General features: G+C 39.3%; 1 protein-coding gene across 1 annotated transcript in view; it reads left to right on the top strand.

Moving 5' to 3' along the window:
- Iars1 (isoleucyl-tRNA synthetase 1) overlaps window positions 1–22,065 on the top strand; it is a 76,525-nt gene that overhangs the window by 9,065 nt on the left and 45,395 nt on the right. Inside the window, exons 4-13 of the mRNA XM_070033262.1 lie at window positions 667–786; window positions 3,281–3,363; window positions 4,106–4,223; window positions 8,041–8,188; window positions 11,663–11,750; window positions 12,466–12,526; window positions 17,004–17,099; window positions 17,870–17,992; window positions 18,973–19,064; window positions 20,511–20,609. Coding sequence (XP_069889363.1) covers window positions 667–786; window positions 3,281–3,363; window positions 4,106–4,223; window positions 8,041–8,188; window positions 11,663–11,750; window positions 12,466–12,526; window positions 17,004–17,099; window positions 17,870–17,992; window positions 18,973–19,064; window positions 20,511–20,609 — 1,028 coding nt within the window. The remainder of the gene's footprint in view (window positions 1–666; window positions 787–3,280; window positions 3,364–4,105; window positions 4,224–8,040; window positions 8,189–11,662; window positions 11,751–12,465; window positions 12,527–17,003; window positions 17,100–17,869; window positions 17,993–18,972; window positions 19,065–20,510; window positions 20,610–22,065) is intronic.

Raw genomic sequence — 22,065 nt, 5'->3', positions numbered from 1 at the left:
CCAGTCCAGGGGCTTGAACTCAAGACCTGGGCACTGTCCCTGAGCGTCTTTTGCTCAAGGCTAGCACTCTACCATTTGAGCCACAGCGCCACTTCTGGCTTTTTCTGTATATATGGTACTATGGAATCAAATCCAGAACTTTGTGCATACTAGGAAAGCACTCTACCACTAATACACATTCCCATACCTTTATAGATTTTCTGAGAGTTAGTGTTCTTTTCAAAGTTGTTTACATTGGGCTAAATGCATTTACACACACACTGATTAGGGGAAGAATTCAAAGGCATAACTTTCCTGAACAATTACAGTACTGTTTATCAAAGTGAATACTAGAAAGTTGAATTTGTCTTGGGGTTGGGCAAAAGTGAAGAATGGGAAAACCCAGAAATAAAGGGAAGAAAGGTGAGCAAATGTAGTCATTATATTCAATGTATAATATGTAAAGGTGAACTATGTAATTTGATGGTAGGGACTAGAGGGAAGAATAAATGAAGGGGTGACATTGACCAAGAAGCATTGTACTCAGGTAACATAGGAAATTGTAATCCTTTTGTACAACTACTTAATAACAACAATAATAATACTAAAAAGCTTTTTTATTTTCTAGAGTTGGTTAGTTATAAATACAACTTTATAAGAATATTAACACTCACTGCAACTTTTCAGGAATATGAAATTGATAAGACACTGGGAATCAGAGGACCAGAGGATGTGGCCAAAATGGGGATTGCAGAATATAACCGTCAGTGCCGGGCAATTGTGATGAGATACTCTGCTGAGTGGAGGGTATGTTAAATTATTGTCAGAAAATGTTTTTAAATGGACATTAAAATGCTTTATGGTCCTTTGTACTTTTTATGAGGTCTTCCCAAAAGTATGTTTCTCATGTGTGGTTGTGACACAAGAAGTGTTCACACTCCTTTTTGTATTGTGTATACCAAAGAACAAGCCTTAACTTCCACTTAGGAGTTTGTTAGCTTCAGCTACATGTTTTCCCCCCTAATTTCTGTGTGCTTAATTAGTCTTCCATATTTAATCTCCTACCTGCTCATAGAATGTGACAGGAATTGTGCTTTTCTTACAAACAGATTTATTAGAATGTTCCAGTGCAACAATTCCCATATTTTTAAAAATTCAAGTTTTGACCAGGCCTTGTTTTGTTTTGATGTCTGTTTGTTGAAATCAGAGCCTAAACCTCCAGGCCAAGAACCACTTTCTTTTTTTTTTCTCAAGTTGTTTGCTACTTAATAGTGTTTTATTGTGTGCAGAATTCTCCGTTCTTTTGGCTTGGGAACAAAGTTTCGCCTTTCTTCTCTGCTGCTCAGATTACATTTGTAGGCCTGTATGATTTAAAAATAATCTGGCTTTTGTTTTCTCCATCTTAACTTGTTTTCTTCATCTTAACTTCAAGTACTAACCTGGTCTTGTTCAGAATTTCCTATTCTGCCAATAGTATCATTCCCGTAGTCTTTAAACTTAAATTCCTATTATCACATCAAGCATCAAATCTCAGTATCTGGTTGTTTTATTACCTACAACTAACTTATTCACTTTCATGTTCTCTTCTAAAACAGTCTCTTCCTCATGCTGTTTAGGAGGTTGAAATCCGAGAATTACAGTTTGAAGCCAGCCTGAGCATAAAAATCCTTGCCTCTTACCTTCAAAAAGTCAAAATGGAAGTCTGGTTCAAGTATTTAGGTGTCAGTCAGACTGCCTTGTACTCTTTCCACAGCACTGTTCATCATGCTTCTCTGTCCAGAAACCTTCAGTGGCTTTACTTTACTGAAATATAAAGTCTTATTTCATCTACATGTAAAGTCAGAGCTCAGTTTTCTCCCAGCGTAACTTTATTCCCTGGTCACTAGAAGGGGGAAATCTTATGATGAATATGAGGTAGAGAACTTTGTTTTTTCTCTTTCGTGCTGGCACTGAGGAGGCTTCAACTGAGAGTCTCACATTCTTACTTAGATTTTTCTGCTTAAGACTTAACACCTAACTATTTGAACCAGACATCCACTTTGGTTTTTTGAAGATAAGAATCATGGATATTTCTGCCCAGGCTGGCTTCAAACTGCCATTCTCAGACCTTAGCCTCTTAGAGAACTAGGATTATAGATATGAGCCACCAGTGTCTGGCTTAAGACTTTTCTTCTCTTTTCTCTGTTTAAATTTAAACACACACACACACACACACACACACATACACACACACACACACACACACACACACACACACACAGAACTTTTCATTTTGAAATAATTTGTATTAAAAAATTACAAACATGGGTTGGGCACCAATGGCTCACACCTGTAATCCTAGCTGCTCAGAAGGCTGAGATCTGAGGACTGTGATTCAAAGCCACCCTGGGAAAGAAACTCTGAGACTCTTAAATAAACTACCAAAAAGCCAGAAGTGGAGCTGTGGCTCAAGTGTAGAACACTACCCTTGAGCAAAAAAAAAGCTCAGGGACAAAACCTAGACCCTGAGTTCTCAAGTCCAAGGACTGGCCAAAAAAAATCACAAACATGGTCTGAAGCAACTCTTTGTCTTTCAAATCCTTGCTGTGTGTGTGTGTGTGTGTGTGTGTGTGTGTCTGTCTGTCTGTCTGTCTGTCTATCTGTCTGTCTGTGTGACTGTGTGACTATTTTGCTGGGGACTGAATCAAAGGTCTTATATATGCTAAGCTCTACTACTGAGCTGCACATCAGCTGCTGCTTTATCACTTTTGAAAAATATAGGCAAATTATTTTACAGAATGCCCCTCATGGTCTAATATTGCATAATGATTCAATTTATGGTATTTGGGGCAAGAAACCTCAAAAATGATGTCATTTCCTTTTTCAGTATATCATGTTATAAGACAGGATGGTAACTTTTGTTCACTTTAGGTATAACTTGTCAGTTTTTCTTTGTAAAGTTGTAGTTTTTCCGTTGCAATTAGTAAATATTTTCTAATGAGATTATCTACAAATAGTCTTTTCCTTGTGGTAAGTTCAGTAATCTATTTTTAGCATCCATTGATGATTCTTGGTAGCAATAACAGTTTCTGTGCTGTGTGTCACATAGTGGTTTTTGTAGGGTTTATAAATGAATACTTGTAAATGCCAAGAAGAATGGTTTTTTAACATTATATAACGTATTATTTAGAAATTTGCCTGAACCATGGATTGTTCTGATTTCTCAGAATTACATATAATGACAGTAAAAACTAAAAGGCATATTGTTGTATAATAGCAAATATAATTTTCTAATTTTATTCTAATGTTCATATTTTTAAAGTCTACTGTTACCAGACTTGGCCGATGGATTGACTTTGACAATGACTACAAAACTTTGTATCCACAGTTTATGGAGTCTGTCTGGTAGGTTTACTTAAAGTTGTATGTATGTTGAAATTATTTGTTGTCTTAGTCAATGGAGAAATGTGCTAAGATCAGTTAGCTTGCTTTCATGTAGGTATTTGATTTGGAGAAGTATATTTTATACTTTATAAATGCAATGAAATCCTTCTACCCTTGAGCTATATCCCAGCTTAGTGGAAAAAAAGTTTAACTCTCTGTGATAGGCAAGTAGGAATCAGAATATGAAGATGAAAACAAAGAATTTAGTAGGGGTTCCCACTAAGTATGTTGATACTTACCTGCAGGAGGTGAGTAGTCAACACTGTTCAACTTTAGGTGACTATTATTGTTAATCTCTGTAGTGTCTGTGTACCCTAAGCTTTAGGCAACGCAACTAAGTGTTCACTAAAAGATTTTTACCAACTGTGGAAGTCATACCTGATTCTAATCCCAGTGTTTTATACTTTTTACAGTGCTCTTATAAAACTGTCCATTATCACAAAATTTAAACAACACACCAGAAAACTAAAGGGAAAAGACCAACCATAGTTAATATGTTGATAAAACTACTTTTTCAACATCTCCAAAGAAAAATGTAAATTTTTTCACTGATACGTACAGCATAGGTTTATATCATTGGTATGTCATTATGCAATATGATCTAACATTTTCCTTTTTCAGTAGGAATTGGCAAAGTTGTTTGCATTTCAGCAAATAGGTTTTTGGTTATGTAATTATAGAACTTTTTCTCCTAACTTGATAGGTGGGTCTTCAAACAACTGTATGATAAAGGCCTCATTTATAGAGGTGTGAAAGTCATGCCCTTCTCTACCACATGTAATACTCCTCTTTCTAACTTCGAATCACACCAGAATTACAAGGTATGTGAAAGAATAAGCTGCATTAATATATGGAGGTTGAATAACTGTAATCAAGTTAAGTATTCACTGGTATTCCCTGTGTAGAGTGCCAGCCCCAATCATTGGTCACTATAGTGTTCTGATGTTATTATTATCAATCATGCACAAAAGCACTGTTAAGATAAAAATGAGGGAACCAGCCATCAGTGGCTCACGCCTGTAATCCTAGATACTCAGGAGGCTGAGATCTGAGGATCGCGGTTCAAAGCCAACCCAGGCAGGAAAGCCTGTGAGACTTTTATCTCCAATTAATCACCAGAAAACCAGAAGTGGTGTTGTAGCTCAAAATGGTAGACAGCTAGCCTTCAGCAAAAAAGCTCAGGGACAGTGCCCAGGCCCTGCATTCAAGTTCCACAACCAACAAAAAACAAAAAGGGGCTGGGAAGGTGCCTCAGTGGTAGAGTGCTTGCCTTGCAAGCATGAAGCATGATTCCTCAGCACCACATAAGCAGAAAAAGCCGGAAGTGGTAGAGCGCTAACCTTGAGCTGAAGAGCTGAGGAACAGCACCCAGGCCCAGAGTTCAGGCCCCATGACCGGCAAAACATACACACACACACACACACACACACACACACACAAAAGTAATTTTTCCCCTCATTGTATTTATATTGTGTCTTATTATAATGAATTTTACTTACTTTGACCATGTTTTTGTGTCTCTTCTTGGGTTAACAAATCCAGCTCTGACCTGTTTTTCCTTTAGTCACCACTTCTTCAGGGTTACTGGTTGGGATGATTTTATGCTTTATCTGCTACCTTATATCAAAGGTGTAGGAAGAATTAAATTTGAGGTACAGAATTATATTACGGTCATTTTTCTTATGAAATGGAGTCACTGGTTATCCATCATTGGTATCATAGAGATGTTGAGACATTAGAATGTTACAGAATTCAGTGCTTTGATTCATCTAGAAAGAAGATAAACACCAAGTTTTCTGAAATATGAAGTCTTCACTGGTGTATATTTAGGAACTAGTCTCATTTTTGCCTTTTTTTTTTTTTTTTTGCCAGCCCTGAAGCTTGAACTCAGGGCCTGAGTGGTGACCCTGAGCCAATTGAAGAGAAGAGTCTCATGGGCTTTCCTAACTGGGCTGGCTTCAAACCATGATTCTCAGATTTCAGCCTCCTGAATTTTAGGCATAAGCCACCAGCACCTGGTCATTTTGCCATTTTATCTAACCATCTATTTTTAAATGATAATTGACATTTTCCTTTTTACCAGTACTGATACTTAAACCCTGGGCCTTGTATTTGCTTGGCTACTGGTGTTCTACTACTTGAGCCATACCTTCAGCCCACCTTTTAGCTAGTAAATTTTAAGATGGAGTTTTTAATATTAAAAAAAACACAAATGAACTGAAATTTATGCATTCTTTTAATAAATATCTGAGTTTTTTGAGGGATATACTTCATTTATTTAATGATACTATCATTAATATGGTTCCTTGTGCTTTTATGCTGGTAACAGTACTTTCATATGCTAGTACTTTCTTTTTTTGTTTTGTTTTGTTTTTGGGTCTGGTCATGGGGCCTGAACTCTGGGCCTGGGTGCTGTCCCTCAGCTCTTCAGCTCAACTACCACTTGAGCCAGAGCGCCACTTGCGGCTTTTTTCTTTTTGCTTATGTAGTCCTGAGGAATTGAACCCAGGGCCTCATGCATGCAAGGCAAGCGGTCTACCACTGAGCCACCTTCCCAGCCCCTATGCTAGTACTTTCATATTACTGCTAGGGAGCTTTTAGCCTACAAATAGATAAAGTATATTCTTATTGAAAAGGGGTTAAATATGTAGGCAACTGAGTTATAACAGTGAGCCCTTTCATCCTTGCTACAAAGTAAACATTTGTGATACATAAAATTAGATTTTGTTTCCTCCTATAGTTTTTTTTTGCTTGGTTTTTGGGTTCTCTTGTTGTTGATGATATAGTATTGTTATTTTTGTTTTTTCTGTGCGCGCGCGCGCGCGCGCGCGCGCGCGTGTGTGTGTGTGTGTGTGTGTGTGTGTGTGTGTGTGTGTGTGTGTGTGTGTGTGTGTGTGTGTGACAGGATTTCCCTATATAACCTAAGCTAGCCTCATACTTGAGATTTTTCTGCCTCAGCCTTCTAGCAATCTGCACCACCATGCTCAGCCATAGATTTATTTACTTATTTACTTCACTTTTTTTGTTTTTTTGCCAGTCCTAGGGCTTGAACTCAGGAACTGGGCACTGTCCCTGAGCCCCTTTATTCTTATAAACTAGCACTGTACCACTTGAGCCACAGTGCCATTTCCGGCTTTTTCTGCTTATGTGGTACTGAGGAATCAAACCCAGGGCTTCATGCATGCTAGCTAGGAAAGCACTCTACCACTAAGCCACATTCCCAGCCTCACTTAATTATTTTTGTACTGGGACTTGAACTCAGGGTCTCATTCTCTCCCTTGGCCTTTTCATTCAAGGCTTGCACTCTTACCGCTTGAGCCATGCATCCTCTTCTCATAGATTTATTTTTGATGTAACTGAATTCTTAATTTGTAGAGATCTTATTGATTTGAATTAATTTCAATCAATTATTTCATTGATAAAACCTTTATGGACTTTCTGTAGAATGGACAATTATAGTAGTGAAACCTCTTTTCTTTATTCTACTTAATACATGGCTTTAAAAGTTATCAAGGGGGCTGGGAAGGTGGCTCAGTGGTAGAGCGCTTGCCTTGCATGCATGAGGCCCTACGTTCGATTCTTCAGCACCACATAAGCAAAAAGAAAAAAGCCGGAAGTGGCGCTGTAGCTCAAGTGGTAGAGCGCTAGCCTTGAGCTGAAGAGCTGAGGGACAGTGCCCAGGTCCAGAATTCAGGCCCCACGACCGGACCCAAAAAAAAAGAAAAGAAATTTCTTTTAAAAAAAAAGTTATCAAGCCATGGGGCTGGGAAGGTGGCTCAGTGGTAGAGCGCTTGCCTTGCATGCCTGAGGCCCTGGGTTCGATTCCTCAGCATCACATAAGCAAAAAGAAAAAAGCTGGAAGTGGCGCTGTGGCTCAAGTGGTAGAACACTAGCCTTGAGCTGAAGAGCTGAGGGACAGCGCCCAGGCCCAGAGTTCAGGCACCACGACCAGACCCCTCCCCCCCCCCAAAAAAAAAAAAAAGAAAGAAAAAAAGAAAATAATCTAAATGAATAGATGACTAAATAAACATGTACAAGGATTAGATTACAGAGAACTTTACTTTGTATATCACTAATTTTCTTTTTTTTTCTTTTTTTTTTTTGTTTGTATTTTATGAATTAGAGATGGAGTCTCTTACATTTTTCTGCTGAGACTGACTTTAAACTGCCATCCCCTAGCTCTCAGCCTCATGAGTAGCTAAGATTACAGGCATGATCCACTGGACTCAGCTGTATTTTCTTCTTTTTCTTTTTTTTTTTTTTTTTTGGTTATTTGTGGGGCTTAAACTCTGGGCCTAGGCGCTGTCCTTCAGCTCAAGACTAGCACTTGAGCCACAGCCCCACTTCTGGTTTTCTGGTGGTTTATTGGAGATAAGGTTCTCACAGACTTTTCTGCCTGGGTTGGCTTTGAACGGCAATCCTCAGATCTCAGCCTCCTGAGTAGCTAGGATTATAGTCGTGAACCATTATAAGAATGCAGGAAGTGTTTTTTTGTTTTGTTTTTGTTTTTGTTTGGCAGCAAGTGTTTTTTTTTCAAGAGCTTATGTTATCCTAAAATTTCATGTCTTCTAATTCTCTTTATGATCAGTTAAATATGTGTCTGTTATTACAGATTTTAGAAAATATTTTCTATTTCAGGATGTTCAAGATCCTTCAGTATTTATAACTTTCCCTTTGGAGGAAGATGAAAATATATCTTTGGTTGCTTGGACAACCACTCCTTGGACTCTGCCTAGTAACCTTGCTTTATGTGTTAATCCTGATATGCAGTATGTAAAGATTAAAGGTAAGAGGACTGGGAAGTACTTGCCTAGCATGCACTAGGTTCCATTTCTCAGTACCACATAAACAGAAAAGACTGGAATTGGTGCTGTGGCTCTAATGGTAGAGTGCTAGCCTTGAGTAAAAGAAGCTCAAGGACAGTGCCCAGGCCCAGAGTTCAAGCCCCAGGACTGTCAATTAAATTAATTATAATATGAGCCTGATTGTTTGTGCTTTATATTGATAGGACAATTACTTCTTAAGTAGTGAGACCCTATGTATTATATAAATGAAAGATACCTCTAAAAAGTTTTTTTTTTTAATTTCTGATTGAAAACTAATGAACAAAACATTAAAGTTACCGGGTACTGGTAGCTCATGCCTTATAATCCTAGCTACTCAAGAGGCTGAGATCTGAGGGTGGCAGTTCAAAGCCAGCCTGGGCAAGAAAGTCTGTGAGACTCTTATCTCTAATTAACTACCAGAAAACTGAAAGTTGGACTGTGGCTCAAAGTGGTTGAGCACTAGCCTTGAGCAAAAAAAATCTCAGGGACAGTGTCCAGGCCCTGAGTTCAGGCCCTGGCCCACAATAGACAAAAAAAAAAAAGAAGAAGAAAAATTAAAGTAGTTTTGATGTGAGAAAAAAAAAGTATGAATAAAACTTTTCAGTTTGTGATGTACTTTTATACATCGTGTTTCTATTGCAAATACAGAATCTAAGATTCAGAAACATTAGTATTAGAAATTGGTACCTAAAGGAGGACTTTGTGTCACTCAATTATTTCCTGGTAGAAGCCAGACATTAGTGGTTCATACTGGTAATCCTAGCTACTCGGGAGGCAAATGCCAGAACATGACATTTTGAAGCCTGTTTGGGCAGAAGGAGTTGGGCAGATGGAGTCTAAGAGACTCCATCTCTAATTAACCAGGCTGGAAGTGGAGCTGTTGTTCAAGTGGTTGAATGCCAGCTTTGCATAATAAAAGTTAAGGAACAACACCTAGGACCTGAGTTCAAGCCCTGGCATAAAAAATAAAATTAAAAAAAAAAAAAAAAAGTTGCTGGGAGCTGGTGTCTCATGCCTATAATCCTAGCTGCTCCAGAAGGCTGAGATCTGAGGGTCATGGTTTGAAGCCAAGCTGAGCAGGAAACTCTGTGAAACTCTTAAACTGCTCAAAAAAAGCCAGAAGTGGCACTATGGCTCAAATAGTAGAGTGCTCACCTTGAGCAATAGCTCAAGGACAGCACCCAGGCCCAGAGTTTAAGCCTCAGAACCGGCACAAAAAAAATGTTTTGTAGAGAGTTATAGTCCTAACTAGTTTTCCATACAGATTTATGTGGCAAAAAAGGTTGGTATTTTGTGAACAAATAAATGCCTTTCAGACTTGGAGACTTGTATAGTTTATGAGAAAAAAGAAAGAAGAAAAAGATAAACATTATTGTTAAGGAAAAAAAAACAGAAACAGTAACTGGTATACCTGCAGTGAAAAACCCTGTGGCATTTCTTCAAAAAATAAAGCAAAAATCAGGGTGTTGGCTCATATCTTGTAATCTTAGCTACTCAGGAGGCTGAGATCTAAGGATCACAATTCAAAGCCAGCTGAGACAGGAAAGTCCATGAACCTCTTATATCCAATCAATCACCAGAAAACCGGAAGTGGTGCTGTGGCTCAAAGTGGTAGAGCATTAGTCTTGAGCTGAAGAGCTCAGGGACAACGCCCAGGCCCAGAGTTCAAGCCCCACGACGGACGCACATACACACAAAAAAACTAAAGCATAGCCAGGGACTAGTGGCTCACACCTGTAATCCTAGCTACTCAGAAGGCTTAAAGATTGAAAACCAGACTAGGTAGGAAGAGTCTGAAACGTATCTCCAATTAATCACCAAAAAACTGGAACTGGAACTCCTCTTGTACATCACCTTTACAATAAAAGTTTTAAAAAGAAAGAAGAGGAAATGTGTGCTGTTATAACGCGATCACATAGAGATTAGTATTCCAAGGAGTAGTCACACTCAAACAGAAGGCACATACAGTTGCCCAAGTATGAGAGGGAAGGGAGAGTTAGTTTAATGAGCACAGAGTTTCAGTTTGGAATGATGACAGTTTGGATATACTGAGTATTAGTGATTATTCAAGATGGCTGATATATTTAATGCTACTTAGAAGTGGAGAATTGGTTAACGTGACTTTTTTGTAAGTTGTGGGGCTTAACTCAGGGCCTGGGTACTATCCATGAGTTCTTTTGCTCAAGGCTAGCACTTTACCATTTTGAGCCACAGTGCCATTTCCTAACATGTCTTTTTAAAATAAAACCAAAAGGCTATATTATACCAGGTAACTAGGTTCATACTAGCTTGTGTTGGTAAGGGAAGAATTTGAGAAAAGAGTGGAGTCAGAGTCAGGAGGCTGAGACCTAGTGGATTGTTTTTTATATTAAGTAATCACAAATTGGAAAACTATAGTAATACTTTAATAATTTATGGTTGTTTTGAAATTTTTAAATACATTATGTAAAAATGAACTACATAACTTGAGGGTCGGGATGGGTGGGAAATAGGGAGGAACAATAGGTGGGGTGACATTGATTAAGAAGCATTGTACTCATAACCTGACATAGAATGATAACCTCTTTGTACAACTACTAAATAATAAAATTAAATTAGACTAAAGAAAAAAAAATAAACTTTCACATGGTGGCTCATGCCTGTCATCTGAACTACTCAGGAGACTCAGAACTGGTGGATCACGGTTCAAAACAAGCCTAGTCAGAAAAGTCTAAGAAACTCCATCTTTCATTAACCAGAAAAAATAATAGGCATTGCTTAAATGGTAGACTTACACATTTTATGTATGTACATGGGTTATTTTATGCCATGAAAATAATCTAAATGAGGGGCTGGGAAGGTGGCTCAGTGGTAGAGCGCTTGCCTTGCATGCCTGAGGCCCTGGGTTCTATTCCTCAGCATCACATAAGCAAAAAGAAAAAAGCCGGAAGTGGTGCTGTGGCTCAAGTGGTAGAGCACTAGCCTTGAGCTGAAGAGCTGAGGGACAGTGCCCAGGCCCAGAGTTCAGGCCCCACGACCAGACCCAAAAAAAAAAGAAAGTAAAAAAGAAAATAATCTAAATGAATAGATGACTAAATAAACATGTACAAGGATTAGATTACAGAGAACTTTACTTTGTATATCACTAATTTTCTTTTTCTTTCTTTTTTTTTTTTTTTGGTTTGTATTTTTTTTTCATTTTATTTTATTTTCACTAATTTTCTTAAAAGGGATATCAACACAATTAATAGTATCTACTTACTGCCTTTGCTGTCTGTGTCTTACTGTCATCCTTGAAGCATTGCAGGGTTCCTCTGTGGGTTGTGGGCACACTAGTTGTAGGTACAAGAGATGTAGAAGCTTCTCAGTAAGAAAAAATAGCATGCCTGATGTTTGTATTTAAAGTCAGCTGGTCTAATATTACTGAGCTCCACTCTTTTTCCTTGTTTTCATAGATGTTGCCAGAGGAAGATTGCTCATTTTAATGGAAGCTAGATTATCAGCCCTCTATAAATTGGAAAGTGACTATGAGATCCTTGAAAGGTGATTATTCAAATAATTGATGGGTATGTGTGTCTGACATTGCTTTTTAAAAGACAAGTTTTAGCCTAGCACTGGTTGCTTATACCTGTAATCCTAGCTACTCAGGAGGCTGAGATTTGAGGATTGAGGTTCAAAGTTCAAAGGAAAATCCAGGCCGGGCGCTGGTGGCTCACGCCTGTAATCCTAGCTACTCAGGAGGCTGAGATCTGAGGATCGCGGTTCAAAGCCAGCCCGGGCAAGAAAGACCATGAGACTCCTATCTCCAATAAACCACCAGAAAACCGGAAGTGGCGCTGTAGCTCAAGTGGTAGAGCGCTCGCCTTGAGCTGAAGAGCTGAGGGACAGCGCCCAGGCCCAGAGTTCAAGCCCCACTACCGACAAAAAAAAAAAAGGAAAATCCAGAGACTTATCTCCAATTAACTAGCAAAGAGCCAGAAGAATAGCCATGGCGTAAAGTGGCAAAGCACTAGCTTTGAGCAAAAAGGCCAAGCAACAATGGAAGGCCCTGAGTCCAAGCCTCAGTATAAGCTTCAAGGAAAAAAAAGAGAAAGATAGCTTTATTATCTGAAAGTTATGTTCATGTTCAAATTAAGTTCTAAGTTTAGTTTGTTTGTGACTAACCAGAAGGGATGGTGACTTAATGTGACTTAGTTTCATTTCTTAGGTTCTTTTAGCCTTATTGTTCATTTGAATTTGCTTTTTCTCTTATTTCTAGGTTCCCTGGTGCCTATCTCAAAGGCAAGAAGTACAAGCCCTTGTTTGACTATTTTCTGAAGGTAAGCTCAGAGACACTGTTCTTCAGCTCTTCATACTTTGCTAACTGAAATGGAATTTACATTGTCTTATTCTTATAGTGGTCTGGTTAATGTGCCTGAATCTGAAAGTTCTACTTTAGCATTGTCATTAATTCTGCTTTCTTCTTATTTGAAATTAAAATTATATAGGAATGCGTATAAACAATTTTCTCAAAAGGAATTACATTACATTTGATAGGATTTTTGTGGGAGGCAGGTAGGGGTCATGGGGCTTGAACTAGGGGCCTGGGTACTGTCCCTGATCTTTTTTGCTCAAAGCTGACACTACCAATTTAAACCACACTACCACTTCTGGCTTTCTGGTAGTTAATTGGAGATAAGAGTCATGGGAAAAATAAATAAAACATAAACCATTTATTTTATTAATGAAAAAAAAAAAAAGAGTCTCATGGAGGGTTGGGAAGGTGGCTCAGTGGTAGAGTGCTTGCCTTGCATGCATGAGGCCCTAGGTTCGATTCCTAAGCACCGCATAAGCAGAAAAAGCAGGAAGTGGCGTTGTGGCTCAAGTGGTAGAGCACTAGCCTTGAACTGAAGAGCTGAGGGACAGCACCCAGGCCCAGAAATCAGGCCCCACAACCGGCAAAAAAAAAAAAAAAAAAGTCTCATGGACTTCCTGCTGGTCTGGCTTTGAACCACAATCCTCAGATTTCAGCCTCCTGAGTAGGTAGGATTATAGGTATAAGTCATCAGTGCCCAGCTTCGATAAGATTTAAATGTGTTTATTTTTAGTCCTTAAGTCTGCTAGGAGAATTTGAGACAATTCTTACAGTTTAAGATAGTGTTCAGAATATAATATCATATGTAAAAGTATATAGAATTCGTTCAAGGAATTTGACATGGTAGATATTTTAAATCTAGGCACTACAACAGGTCCTAACTTTATCTCCTTCATTTTTTTTTAACATATATCCTTTTTTACTGCTGATATGCAGAGGATTTTACCATTTCATAAGTCAGGTAATGAGTATATTTCTCTTTTTTTTTTGTTTTTGGGAGTCCGGTCATGGGGCCTGAACTCTGGGCCTGGGCGCTGGCCCTCAGCTCTTCAGCTCAAGGATAGAGCTCTACCACTTGAGCCACAGCGCCTCTTCCGGCTTTTTTCTTTTTGCTTATGTGGTGCTGAGGAATCGAACCCAGGGTCTCAGGCATGTAAGGCAAGCTCTCTACCACTGACAGCAGGGTGTTCTGTATCTTGATTCCTCACGTCTTTCTACTTCTCCTTAATGACCTTCAAGTTGAAGTTCAATATTTCTGTGTGTTCTGCCCTTGACCCATTCTCTTTGCAAGCCATTGACCATTTACCAATGGACCCTTGCCCTGCTGCCCACTGACTCTTTTTTTTTTTCATCTTTTTTCATAAAATTTTCCTCCCATTTTAAACATCCTTTTTTTTTTCCTGCTTCATGACTGAACTAAAATGCCTTCTTTAACAGTTCTTTGATATGCCTTTGAAAAATTTGCCTACATTCTTTTGTATATCATACATGTTCATTGTTGAAAATCTCTTCCTTATCTGAGAGACTCGTCATATTTCCAAATTACAACCCTATTAAGAATCTCAGTAGCCCTGCAATGGTGGCGTTAAGCCTGTATCCTAGCTACTCGGGAGTCTGGGAGTCACTGTTCAAAATTAACCTGGGCAGGAAAGTCTGTGAAACTCTTATCTCCACTTACCCACCAGAAAACTGGACGTGGCACTATGGCTCAAAGTGGTAGAGCACTAGCTTGGAACAAAAATAGCTCAGGGACAGTACCAGGCCTTGGTTCAAGCCACACAACTGACCAAAAAAAAAAAAAAAAGAAAGAAAGAAAAAAAAAAAACAGGAAAACTTGGCTCACTCACAGCAATACACAGGGCTACCTACCCTAGACAGGAACAGTCAGCTGAAGTCAAACTTCTCTCTGGAATAATCACCCAGTATATATTGGAATAAAGTGAATAGCACCTATCCACTAAATAAGCTTCCTGATTTATCTTCAGAACTTCAGTGAATTTTATGCAAATACTGTATGTTCTGCTTGGGACCAAATTGCATAATACACACCTAAATTACACTGTTCTGAAATATTTCTGTGTATGTGTATGTGTGCTGGCACTGGAGCTTGAACTCGGGCCTTAGGTTCTGTCTCTTAGCTTTTTATCTTTTTTTTAGCTGGCACTCTACCACTTGAACTACAACTCTACTTCTAGATTTTTTGTCATGACTAATTGGAGATAAGAGTCTCACAAACTTCTCTGCCTAGGCTAGTTTCAAGTTTTAGTCCTCAGATCTAAAACTTCTGAGTAGGCTAGGATTACCACTAGCACTCAACTGTTCTGAAATCTTTTTTTTTTTTTTCTTTTTTTTGGGGGGAAGGGGAGGCCGGTTGTGGGGCCTGAATTCTGGGCCTGGGTACTGTCCCTCAGCTCTTCAGCTCAAAACTAGTGCTCTACCACTTGAGCCACAGCACCACTTCCGGCTTTTTTCTTTTTGCTTATGTGGTGCTGAGGAATCGAACCCAGGGCCTCAGGCATGCAAGGCAAGCACTCTACCACTGAGCCACCTTCCCAGCTCCTGTTCTGAAATCTTAAGTGGAGCTATGATTATATTTGCTGCCTTAGGGACAGCATTGCAGCCCTTAGTGGTATGTGCTGAGCTAGCCAGGAAGGCTGCCCAGACTCAGCTTAGGTATGTTCTTTTTTTTTTCTTCTTACATTCTTTTTTTGTTATTGTTGGTTATGGGGCTTGAACTCAGGGCCTGGGCACTGTCCCTCAGCTCTTCAGCTCAAGGCTAACACTCTACCACTTGAGCCACAGTGCCATTTCCGGCTTTTTCTGTTTATGTGGTGCTGAGGAATTGAACCTAGGGCCTCAGGCATGCAAGGCAAGCACTCTACCACTGAGCCACCTTCCCAGCCCAGCTTAGGTATATTCTGAAATGGATATTTAGAGACCAGAGGGCAGTGATGCCTTTCTTCACTTACAATTAGATCCATTGATACTCCATGGTTTTTCCTGTGTGCATGATTTTAAGAACCTACGATGTCAGGGCTAGGAAGGTGGCTCAGTGGTAGAGTGCTTGCCTTGCAAACATGAGGCCCTGGGTTTGATTCCTCAGTAGCACATAAGTAGAAAAAGCAGGAAGTAGCGCTGTGGCTCAAGTGGTAGAGTGCGAGCCTTGAGCTGAAAAGCTGAGGGACAGCACCCAGACCCAGAGTTCAGGCCCCACGACTCACCCAAAAAACAAAAACAAAAAAAATACCTATGATGTCAAAGACTTCCTAACACCTTCATGCAACACCTTACAAAATTATTTCAAGGGGGCTGGGAAGGTGGCTCAGTAGTAGAGCGCTTGCCTTGCATGCCTGAGGCCCTGGATTCGATTCCTCAGCACCATATAAGCAAAAAGAAAAAAAAGCCAGAAGTGGCGCTGTGGCTCAAGTGGTAGAGCGCTAGCCTTGAACTGAAGAGCTGAGGGACAGTGCCCAGGCCCAGAGTTCAGGCCCCACAACTGGACCCAAAAAAAAAATTTTTTTTTTAAATTTTTAATTATTTCAAGGTGACTTAAGTTAGAGCAATTAAAGATTCAGTTTTAAGATGTAAGGAAACAGAATGCCATGGTATGTGTAGTTAAAAAGAACATCTCATCATAAGCCAGAAGAGGTTTCTTCAGGTTTTATCACTGCTAGCTGGTGTGTGTGTGTGTGTGTGCGTGCGCGTGTGTGTGCGTGTGTGCGTGTGCGCGCGCGTGCGCGCATGTGTGTGCGCACGCGCGCGCACTGGTGTCAATCAACACTTGAACTTAAGGCTTTGAACTTGCTGGGCTAACTTGCTTGTCTGGTCCACTAGAACTTGAGCCATGGTGGAGATAGAATGTTTCAGGCTTTTCTTCCTGAACTGGCTTCAAATTCTCTGATCTCAACCTCCTCACTTCTAGTTGAATTACAGGCATGATTAGGTAATGACGTATTTTACTTTAATGTCTAAAGAGCTTGAACTCAATTAAAAGGAAAAGGAGAACCAAAGCACACATATTGACTGAAAATGCACTAGGAAGTGAATTATTTAGGGAATACTTTTTCGGGAAAGCACTTTTTGGTGCTGGAGATTGAACCCAGCATTTTTTTGTGCTAGGGAGGGAACAAGTTTTCTGAGACAGTACAATAAACTCATACTGGGACAATTGTGGAGGTTGGGAGTAATGAAAAGGCCCACTTATCTGGTCAGAGTGTTTAGAAAATTTTTCTGCAAGACTTCAGATAATTATGTCCTATGTATGTGGTAAGCCATGATCTAAGGAAATGGAGTACCAGATCAATATGTTTCTTTCCAACCTATAATAATGGTGAGCTCTTATCTAAAAATAACTTTACATGTTGAATGTTTTGTTTTCAGGTTCTTATCATAGTTGAACCCATTGTATTATACCCTAATACACACTGGCCTTTCTTTTCCAGTATAAAGAGAAGGGTGCTTTCACTGTGCTTGTTGACCACTATGTGAAGGAGGAAGAAGGCACAGGGGTTGTGCATCAAGCCCCTTACTTCGGTGCTGTGAGTAACATAATTCCATGAATGTGTTTGTGAGAAGTAAATATCATAGGATGATAAGCTGTGGATCTAAAGTTCTTTACTGTGTCTAATCCATTGGGTTAGCTTGTTTTCTGGCTCATTGCCCCCAGATGGCTCAGGAAACTTGTATATATAGTTCCCATCCTAACCAGTCTGCCTTCTCCCAGCATCCTTGTTAGGGTGAGATAAGCTAATGTGGTAAAGTGCTCAGACCATTGCCTGACCAGAGCTCTAATTATTATTAATTATTAACACATATTATGAAGCATGATGGTAATCTAGGGCAGCTATGCTATCTGAGGCCAGTTTACTTATTTAATTTAGATCAGTGTGGCCATCCTTTAGGGTGTTTCTTGACAAGGGTGTAAGGGACATTTCATCTGTGTGTATATTAGTCCCATATACTAAATAGTTCATGCCTCATAACTGTGTATTACTTTTCTTTCCCAGCTGTACTTATTTGCTGTTATGACAAGTCAAATTTGATTTAGTTTTAGGACAGTTTTGTGTCACTATAATGGTGGGGAAAATAGGGCTGGATGGTCTGATTTCTGCCTGGCTCTGAGGCTTTTCATTCTCTAAATGGTCTTGTGTCATCTGCAGTTAAGAGGCTGAAGTGATCCAGTATAGATACTGAACTATTGAAAAATCCTCCCAAATCTATCTATGCTTCCTTCTTTCTCCACAACCACTTTTTTTGTTTGTTTTTCCTGTTCTGTTCTCTCCACCCTGCCTCCTGTTGCCTTTCCCAGGATGACTATCGAGTCTGTATGGATGCCAACATTATTCAGAAAGACTCAGTCCCCATTTGCCCTGTGGATGCTTCAGGCTGCTTCACAGCAGAAGTGACAGATTTCATGGGACAGTATGTGAAGGTCTGTAGTTCATATGATGTAGATTTGGTCTTATCATACTTACTTCATCAGGTTTTTTTCCCCCACTGAGGAAGTTAGTGCAACTAATTGATATCCTTCATTATTTATAACTGAGTTGTAATCAATCCATTAAGTTATTTTTATTTTGTCTTTTAGTGTTTTTGGATTTTTTTCCCACTACATATCAGCTCCTCTCAAAGAGTCATCTTAGAGGCAATGTTGCTTTAGCTTTAGATATAGAAGTCAGAAAATCTGATTTATGTCTCATAAAGTTATCTTTTGACCCTAAATCATTTCTGATGGAAACCTTCACCACCTTAAGTGTTGTGGAATGTAATATTAAGTACTTAAAATACTTGAATGGTTAAAAATGAGCAGTTTGCTTTTTGTTGCTGCTGTTTTTTTGTTTTGCTGTGGATTGAACCCAGAGCCTTATGCATGCTAGGCAAGCTTTCTACCACTGAATTATATCTTGTCCCCTGAACAGAGCATTGTATATATGTATAATATGTACATATATATGTGTATGTGTGTGTGTGTTGTATTTTTGGCAAAATTAGGTTTGAACTCAGGACCTTATGGTTGCTCTGCCACTTGGTCTTGCCTCCAGACCTTTTTTACTTTAGCTATTTTTTTGAATAGTGCCTTATGTTTTTGTCTAGACCAGCCTCTGAACAACATTCTACCTATGGCCTCCTGAGTAGCTGGGACCTCGGCCATGGGCTGCCACATTCAGCTTTTTGATTGAGATAGGAGTTTCATTGAATCTTTTGCCTGTGCTGACTTTATCCCTTCTTCCTGAGAGTTGGGATTACTGATATGAGCCACTGAGCCTGACTTAAACAGACTAATTTTAAATGAAATGTGTTACTTGTGTCTTTTATTTCACAACAAAAGGTCAGAATTTAGTAATATAATTGCATTGTTACTGAGTATGGTATGTTGTTTACTGACTAAATTTTCTATTTTTTTAAAAAAAGGATGCTGACAAAAATATCATCAGGACACTGAAGGAACATGGCCGACTTCTTATTGCCAGCACTTTCACTCACAGCTACCCGTTCTGCTGGAGGTAAGAGGAGAAAAAGACTTGTAGTAGAGCTTCAAGTGTGTTTGTGTACTTGTGTGTGCTGTACCTTTAAATCTGTAGGTCCATTTTATGTGTATCCTACAATTAGTGCTTAGAAATTCCCCTTATTTTAATTGGAAGAGAGTTTTATAAATGCATTAAATTGTCTCTTTCCCTAGGTGTACTGTGACAAAAATAGACATACTTGCTGGCACACCTGCTAAAGTAGCAGAGGACTTGCCTAGCAAGTCAAATCCTAATAAGTTCAGACCCCAGTAACAACCCCCAAATTAAAAACAGAAAGAAGAGATATGCAAATTTATCTTGTGTTGTCACTACATTTGGTTTTAGACTGACCAATATTTCTGCAAGTCTATAGTAGGATTTATTGAGAAACTAATGGTATTGTCAGATTTCAATAGAAGATCATAATGTAGACTGGGTCCAATGGTCTGTGCCCATAATCAGCTACTCAGGAGGCTGAGATCTGCAATTCAAAGCCAGCCCAAGCAGGAAAGTCTGAGACTTTTATCTCTAATTCAGAAAGCTAGTAGAGCTAGTTGTAGAGCACCAAGCTTAAGCAAAAAGCTAATGGACAGGGGCTGGGAAAGGGGCTTAGTGGTAGAATGCTTTCTTTGCATGCATGAGACCCTGGGTTCGATTCATCAACACCACATAAGCAGAAAAGGCCAGAAGTGGTGCTGTGGCTTAAGTGGTAATGCTAGCCTTGAGCTGAAGAGCTGAGGGACAGCGCTCAGGCCCAGAGTTCAGGCCCCACAACCAACCAACAAACAAAAAAGCTAATGCATAGTACCTAGGTCTGAGTTCAATAACCAGCATGCAGGGGGGAAATAACAACATAAATATTCAGATGCAAGTGTAACTTTCATTAGCCTAAAATTCATTCTCCACATTTCTTTCTCTGTGTTAACATATCACACCTCAAAAAACTCATGAACAGAACTTTTATTTCTAATCCTATTTTTTGTTGTTGTTTTGTTGTGGTGGTAGTGGTTTGTTTTTTCTGCCAGCATTAGGGCTTGAACTCAACCTAACATTCTTACTTTGCTTTTTGCTCAAGACTATTACTCTGCCACATGAGCCATACCTCTACTTCCAGCTTTTTGTGATTGATGGAAGATAATAGTCTCACAGATTTGTTTCCCAGGCTGGCTTCAAACTGAAATTCTCAAATCTCAGCCTCCTGAGCAGTTAAGACTATAAGCATGAGTCACAAGAACTTGGCTCTAATCTTACTCTTATTTTAGGTTTTAGCTTCTTGTATCATGAAGGGAGCTGAACAGTTTTGGAAACAGATGTTTATATAATGAAAGTGAATATTAGCTGAGAAGACAGTGGTGATGTTAGTAAGAGAATGAAAATTGATCTTCTTCTGGGTGCCTGCATGCCCCCATCTACCCAGCTGTATGTGTGATTCATTGTTCTTAGGTCAGATACCCCACTTATTTACAAAGCGGTGCCCAGCTGGTTTGTGCGCGTGGAGCACATGGCGGATAAGCTTCTGAAGAACAACGACCTGTGTTATTGGTAAGCATGAGATGTTTACTCATACTGTCCTTTTCAAATTAATGGTCAAATTAATAGTAAGTCATACTCCCTCCAAATTAATAGTCATCTTTTGTTGTTTATTGTATCAGTTGTCTTTATTCCATGTGTTGTCACACAAAATAATTCAATATTTTAGGACAAAAGTAATACTCTTCTTACAATACAGCATTCAAGGAAGCATTGGCCTTTTTTTAAAACAATGGTGAACAATTGAAATTTTGCTATTCATTGTCCACTATGTGAAAAATGACTTACCTAACTTGTAGTTAGGGATCAGAGGAGGAAACTGGGAGAAAGTAAAGAAAGAGGTGATACTGTCCAAAAAAGAAATGTACTCATTACCTGACTTATGAAATGATAATACTTCTGTACAGCACATTAATAACAACAATAAAATTACATTTTGTTTTGTTTTGTTTTGTTTTTGGTCCGGTTGTGGGGCCTGAACTCTGGGCCTGAGCATTGTCCCTCAGCTCTTCAGCTAAAGGCTAGTGCCCTACCACTTGAGCCACAGCCACAGCACCACTTCCAGCTTTTTTCTTTTTGCTTATGTGGTGCTGAGGAATCGAACCCAGGGCCTCATGTATGCAAGGCAAGCGCTCTACCACTGAGCCAACTTCCCAGCCCCTAAAATTACATTTTTTGAAACATGACAACTAGAATACCAGTGGCTCATGCCTGTAATCCTAACCACTCAGAGGCTAAGATCTGAGGATCACAGTTTGAAGCCAGGATAGGCAGGAAAGTCTAAGAGACCCTTATCTCTAATTAACCACCAAAAAGTCAAAAGTAGAGCTGTGGCTCAAGTAGTAGAGTATTAATCATGAGCAAAAAAGGTCAGGAACAATGCCAGGGCCCTAAGTTCAAGTCCCAGACCTTTTCTTATACACACAATGGAAATAAGCAATGCCACTTGCTGGGAAATGACCCTGAGATTATACTCAAGAGTCTAATTTCATGATAAGCATTATTTTAGTCTGTATCTGCCAAAGCTTCTTAATGCTTATCACATCCAGTCCTGGAGTAGGTGTTGCCTCCTGCTCTTGTCTTTGTGGAGATATCACAACACAGACATCTGAGGGAAATTACATCCTTTCAGCCTGTGTGTACAAAAATGGAAAAAGGCTTTATGTATTTCAAAAAATGTTTTTCACTGGGGGTTTACACTGAAATTTGTACTTCCCACAAGGCCTCAACAATACATTGGATTTGGGGAGAATGGATAATAGAGGATGTGGTTTACAAGTTGTAATTTTTCTAATATAGTAAAAGCATCCTCATCTTTCTTAAAACAAGTTTTGAATTTCTATGGATAGCAAGCTCATTAGTTCTCCAGTGTGTGAGGTACTGGGTACAGAATGGTAGTAAAGATGGCTGTGAATATAGAAACTGATTTGTGTAGAATACTAAGTCTAATAATGAAGAGAAGAAGAGA

The sequence above is a fragment of the Dipodomys merriami genome, unplaced genomic scaffold (assembly GCF_024711535.1).
Source record: "Dipodomys merriami isolate MVZ:Mamm:240054 unplaced genomic scaffold, mDipMer1.0.p SCAF_22, whole genome shotgun sequence".
Taxonomy (NCBI): Eukaryota; Metazoa; Chordata; class Mammalia; order Rodentia; family Heteromyidae; genus Dipodomys; species Dipodomys merriami.
This window is presented reverse-complemented; position numbering and strand designations above follow the sequence as displayed.